This window comes from Alligator sinensis, unplaced genomic scaffold, assembly GCF_000455745.1.
Source record: "Alligator sinensis unplaced genomic scaffold, ASM45574v1 scaffold317_1, whole genome shotgun sequence".
NCBI classification, from domain to species: Eukaryota; Metazoa; Chordata; order Crocodylia; family Alligatoridae; genus Alligator; species Alligator sinensis.
In genome coordinates, this window is record NW_005842582.1 from 326,668 (window position 1) to 332,996 (window position 6,329).

At 45.2% G+C, this 6,329-nt stretch overlaps 2 protein-coding genes across 2 annotated transcripts; both read left to right on the forward strand.

Moving 5' to 3' along the window:
- Window positions 1-1,439: 1,439 nt before the first annotated feature.
- LOC102386117 (olfactory receptor 2A2-like) lies at window positions 1,440-2,081 on the forward strand. Its single transcript, XM_006032679.1, has one exon. The coding sequence runs from the start codon at window positions 1,479-1,481 to the stop codon at window positions 2,079-2,081; it is 603 nt and encodes a 200-aa protein (XP_006032741.1). The 5' UTR covers window positions 1,440-1,478.
- LOC102367897 (olfactory receptor 2A5-like) lies at window positions 2,082-3,020 on the forward strand. Its single transcript, XM_006032690.1, has one exon. The coding sequence runs from the start codon at window positions 2,082-2,084 to the stop codon at window positions 3,018-3,020; it is 939 nt and encodes a 312-aa protein (XP_006032752.1).
- The last annotated feature ends 3,309 nt before the right edge of the window (window positions 3,021-6,329 follow it).

Below are 6,329 nucleotides of genomic sequence, written 5' to 3' on the forward strand. Positions count from 1 at the left end.
ACTCTGTCAATAAAACCCTTTGGCAGGCATCAGTCAAATTTTAACTAACAGGACTTTCCTGTGGGGTGGTTATTGCACAGTTTTTTATTAGCCAGCTTCCAGAACTGACCTGTCAGATAGCTCAGGGACAGGACACTGGAATAGATGGAATACTGTTTTGTCCCTTGTAGATGCTCCTGTCATTCCAGTGTATTAGAACTGGAACAAGCTTAAACTTGCTTACAGTCTTTCACTTTGGAGCTGTGTGTATCCACAACTCCCAAATGGTATTCAATCAGAAGTGCTAATTGATAGGTGAAATTTATAACCCCAGAACTTCAGCTGGTTCATATTATCATAGATCTATTGGATAGGTGCAAATAGGATCCAGCTAGGGTGTGTCAAGCTAAGTTTCACTTCACAGGTGATTTCTTTGATAATCTTCATAGACATGTGATAAAGGACACCTATATGAGTGCAAGTGGGTTTCATGCTTTTCGGGTGATTCATGCAAAAGGTACAATAAGTGTAAAAATATTAATTGTTAGAACCTGCAAGATGCTGACTATTTTCTACCAAATGTCAAGTTCCCCTGACACCAAAAGTGCATTTCTTAATTCAATATTAAAATAGATCAGAACTCCATATAGCTGTATCTCAGTTTTCCTGGATGTGATATATTGTGCACAGCTCTACTGTGATCCAGCAGTAAGGCTTGGCTGAAAAAGATGCCTGCAAGGCCCACAGGTTGATAAGGTCTTTATTGATAGATTTAGAGATATTGAACAGAGGTTTATTTGGCACTATGCGCTGTTATAATCAAAGACTTCTTCATATTACAGGTGTGCATCAACAGACAATTCAACCTGCACAGGAAAACTTCTATATGGCATTTCCTACCTTGTAAGAGGTTGACTTTGCCACCTCCTTATGACATTTTATTGCATTTAGCCCCCTTGTTTCCTATTGATAATATAAATGCAGCCCACATCGTCAGTCACACAGGAGTAAGTAATGTGGCTAAGCTCATTTTGTGTTGGAGAGAGGATGCTCCTCAGAGTTCATTTTTTAGTTCACAGTGATCACATGAATTTAACACAACCTTGAAACTGCTCTTGATGATTTATTTGCTCAGTCAAAAATTAAAGTAAATTTCCTGGATAACAGAATTAAAAAAATATTATTTTAATAATCACCAGGCAAAGAGATGTTCTCATGGACCTTTTTTTTAGCCACATACTTGAAAGATTGCACAAACCCTATTATTTGGTTTCACATACATTAATACATGCTATTGCAGCATACTTACTATTCCAGTTATGATCTACTTCTCATTGTAGGCAATGAGTTAAAAATGGGACTTGTGAGGAAAAGACAGTCGGTCTTTCTTTTTTTAAAGGTAACTTGCACCTTGTTATTTGGCTATTTTTCATGCATTTAATTTTCCTTCTTCCAGATTCTAGTGATGTTGGTTTGTGCCCAGAACATTCCTACTCAAAATGGAAAATCAAACGTTTGTCACTGAATTTATCATCCTGGGGTTTTCCACTGGGGAAAACATGCAATTTTTCATGTTTGGGATCTTCTCTGTTATCTACACAGTTTCACTGGTTGGAAATACACTTGTATTTGTGGTAATCTGTCACAACTCCCAGCTTCATACCCCCATGTATTTCTTCCTCTGCCATCTCTCCATACTAGACATCTGCTATGCCTCCAGTAATGTCCCCCACATTTTGGGGAACCTCCTTCTCCAGAGGAAAACCATCTCATTTGTTGGTTGTGGGACACAAATATACCTCTACATGGCCTTAGCCCTAACTGAGTGTGTGTTGCTGGCAGTGATGTCTTATGACCGCTATGTGGCAATATGCCACCCCTTGCGATACAATGTCATCATGAACTGGAGAGTGTGTACCACCATGGTGACGTGTTCATGGACCTGTGGGTTCCTGTTTGGTGCAATACAAGTGGGTCTGACCCTGCGGTTGCCTTTCTGCAGCCTTAATGAAGTGGACCACTTCTTCTGTGAACTCCTGGCTGTGTTAAAGCTAGCCTGTGCTGATATCACTATCAACCAGACTGTGATATTTACTGCCTGAATGGAAAATCAAACGTTTGTCACTGAATTTATCATCCTGGGGTTTTCCACTGGGGAAAACATGCAATTTTTCATGTTTGGGATCTTCTCTGTTATCTACACAGTTTCACTGGTTGGAAATACACTTGTATTTGTGGTAATCTGTCACAACTCCCAGCTTCATACCCCCATGTATTTCTTCCTCTGCCATCTCTCCATACTAGACATCTGCTATGCCTCCAGTAATGTCCCCCACATTTTGGGGAACCTCCTTCTCCAGAGGAAAACCATCTCATTTGTTGGTTGTGGGACACAAATATACCTCTACATGGCCTTAGCCCTAACTGAGTGTGTGTTGCTGGCAGTGATGTCTTATGACCGCTATGTGGCAATATGCCACCCCTTGCGATACAATGTCATCATGAACTGGAGAGTGTGTACCACCATGGTGACGTGTTCATGGACCTGTGGGTTCCTGTTTGGTGCAATACAAGTGGGTCTGACCCTGCGGTTGCCTTTCTGCAGCCTTAATGAAGTGGACCACTTCTTCTGTGAACTCCTGGCTGTGTTAAAGCTAGCCTGTGCTGATATCACTATCAACCAGACTGTGATATTTACTGCCTGCATGTTAATCCTGCTGTTCCCCTTCTTATTCGTTATTGTTTCATATCTGCACATCCTGGCCACCATCCTGCGCATCCACTCTGCTGCAGGACGGCGCAAAACTTTCTCTACTTGCAGCTCCCACCTGACCGTGGTGGGGCTTTACTATGGAACGGCCATCATCATGTACATGGGACCCATGACCAGCCACTCAGCTTTTCGAGGGAAAATCCTTTTCCTCTTTTACAGCTTTATCAACCCCATGCTGAACCCCCTGATATACAGCCTGAGGAATGAACAGGTGAAAGGAGCCCTGGTGAAAGTTCTCAGGAGGGAGAGATCCTTTCCTTCCACATAAGTCTCTCTTCTATTCTTACATTTTACGGTTGCCTTTTATACGCTTATTTTGACCTTATTGTCCATTTACATTTGAATTTTAAGTAATAACATATTCATTATATTATTCCAATGACCTTTTGTCCTGTTAATAGTTACTTTTGTAAATGAAATGAGTTTAACTTTTCCAATTCCAAGTTATAATCTTAATTGTAGTTATTACAATTTTTATTCCTATTATTAAATTATTCCCCCTCTTCACATGGTTAATGGTCTTTTGCAGAACTTTTGCAGGCTCAGCTAGATAGCTTTTGGTACCCAAGCATATGCATTAAAAACATGCCCCAGAAGTAGAACAAAGCACCAAGCATTTGAAAAATTAGCTAGCAAAACAGTCCAAGAAGAGAGGGAGGCCTAGGAGACTTTGTCTTGCTGCTTTAGTTGCATTGTCAATGAAAGAAGCTGCTATAAGTTTGTGACCATTTGTCCCAACGTGTATATTTTGGTAAATAAATAACATACGTTGGTTTTGTTTGACTAATTTCTCTCCAATGGGAAGCTCTCTTGTAAAGCCCTGACATTTGTAAGTGCATGACAATCAACAAGCTAACTGACTGTAGGTGCTAGAAGATGCACACAACCACAGGGAGGTCTCTTGAAACATGTTTGTAGGTTGGGTGCAAACATGAGGTCACAGCTTTGCTGAAGGAACAACACTGTATGTGCAGAATGCCTACTAGGCCTAAGGTCAGGGAGGACCGGGTTAGAGAGCTTCTGGAGGGGCTGGATGTGTTCAAATTAGCAGGTCCAGATGCTCTCCACCCCAGGGTGTTGAGGGAATTGGCAGGGGTTATTGCGGGGCCCCTGGCATAGCTTTACGAGCACTTGTGGTGCTCTGGCAAGGTGCCAGATGACTGGAAGAAAGCCAACGTGGTCCCCATCTTCAAAAAAGGGAAGAGGGAGGACCTGGGCAACTATGGGCCCATTAGTCTTACTTCAATCCTGGGGAAACTCTTTGAGAAGATCATCAAAGATCACATCTGTGATGGGCCAGCAGCAGGGATGACACTCAAGGGCAACCAGCACGGTTTCATTAGGGGCAGGTCATGTCAGACCAACCTGATTGCCTTCTACGTTCATGTCACAAAAGCATTGGATGCAGGTGTTGCAGTGGATGTAGTCTTTCTGGATTTCAGCAAGGCCTTTGACACTGTCTCCCACCCCATTCTCATCAAAAAACTAGGTGACTGTGGCATTGATTCCTACAGTCAGATGGATTGCAAATTGGCTGAAGGGTCGTACTCAGAGGGTAGTGGTGGACGGGTCTTTTTTGACCTGGAGGGAAGTGGAGTCCCCCAGGGCTCAGTCCTTGGGCCCGCACTGTTCAATTTCTTTATTAGTGACTTGGACGATGGGGTAAAAAGCAGCCTGTTTAAATTTGCTGATGATACCAAGATTTGGGGTGAGGTGGGCACGCTAGTAGGGAAGGACAGATTACAGCAGGACCTGGACAGGTTACAGGGGTGGGCTAATGAAAATAGGATGGGTTTCAATACTGACAAGCGCAGGGTGCTGCACTTGGGCAGTAGGAACCAGCAGCACACTTATAAGCTGGGAAACTCCCTTCTCGAGAGCACGGTGGCAGAAAGAGATCTTGGAGTCATTATTGACTCCAAGATGAACATGGGCTGACAATGCGAGGTCATGGTCAGGAGGGCTAACCGTACCTTGTCATGCATCCACAGATGCATCTCAAGCAGGGCCAAGGAGATGATCCTCCCCCTCTATGTGACACTGGTCAGGCCACAGCTGGAGTACTGTGTTCAGTTCTGGGCGTCACACTTCAGGAGGGATCTGGACAGCAATGAGAGGGTTCAGATGAGGGCCACCCACATGATCTGGGGACAGCAGGGCAGACCCTATGAGAAGAGGCTACTGGACCTTAACTTGTTCAGCCTTTGCAACAGAAGGCTGAGGGGGGACCTGGTGGCCATCTATAAACTCACTAGGGGGGACCAGCAGGGTTTGGGAGAGACCCTGTTCCCCCTAGCGCCCCCCGGGGTAACAAGGAATAATGGCCACAAATTGTTAGAGAGTAGGTTTAGACTAGACATCCGAAAGCACTACTTCAGTCAGGGTGGCTAGGATCTGGAACCAACTTCCAAGGGAAGTAGTGATGGCTTCTAACTTGGGGGTCTTTAAGAGGAGGCTTGACATCTACCTGGCTGGGGTCATTTGAGCCCTGTTCGCTCTCCTATCCAGGGCAGGGGGTCAGACTTGATGATCTACAAGGTCCCTTCCGACCCTACTTCTATGAATCTATGAATCTAGATAACACCAAAAATGACCAATAAAGCAGTAATTTGTCTCAAGACTCCCAGGTGGTATGCAGGACTGTTAGAAGGATATCAGCTTTCTTGCCTATGATCTACTCCAACAGTATTGAGACAGCCCCATCCTGAGGCTTAAACAAAGGTGCAAAGCAGGGAATGCTAGGAATTAAGGGAGGAGAATATTGTGGGTCATAGTTTCATAGTTTCTAGGGTCAGAAGGGACCTGAACAGGTCATCAAGTCCGACCCTCTGCCCTGGGCAGGAACGAGTGCTGGGATCATAGTACCACAGCCAGATAGCTCTCCAGCCTCCTCTTGAAGACCCCCAAGGTAGGGGAGAGCACCACCTCCCCAGGGCAGCCCAAGGGCCAAAAGGGGAGCACATAAAAAGTGGAAACAGGGAGAGATCACCAAAGACAAATATACCTCCTCTGCTCGTGCTTGTAGGGAGGCAGTTAGACGGGCCAAAGCTACCATGGAGCTGAGGATGGCAACCCAAGTAAAGGACAACAAGAAATTGTTTTTTAGATATATAGGGAGTAAAAGGAAGGCCCAGGGTGGAATAGGACCCCTGCTAAATGGGCAGAAACAATTGGTGACGGACATGGGGGGACAAGGCTGAACTCCTCAACAGTTCTTTGCCTCAGTGTTCCTAAGCGAGGGGCACGACAAGTCTCTCACTGGGGTTGTAGAGAGGCAGCAGCAAGGCACCAGACTTCCATGCGTAGACCCTGAGATAGTGCAGAGTCACTTGGAAGAACTGGATGCCTTTAAGTTGGCAGGCCCGGATGAGCTCCATCCGAGGGTGCTGAAGGCACTGGCCAACATCATTGTAGAGCCACTGGCGGGAATATTTGAACGCTCGTGGCGCATGGGCCAAGTCCCAGAGGACTGGAAAAGGGCCAATGTGGTCCCCATTTTCAAGAAGGGGAGGAAGCAGGACCTGGGCAACTATAGGCCAGTCAGTCTCACCTCCATCCTTGGCAAAGTCTTTCAAAA

Bases quoted from the DNA above. Each gene is read 5' to 3' on its own strand.
- LOC102367897 (XM_006032690.1), top strand. From the start codon at position 2,082: ATGGAAAATCAAACGTTTGTCACTGAATTTATCATCCTGGGGTTTTCC.
- LOC102386117 (XM_006032679.1), top strand. From the start codon at position 1,479: ATGGAAAATCAAACGTTTGTCACTGAATTTATCATCCTGGGGTTTTCC.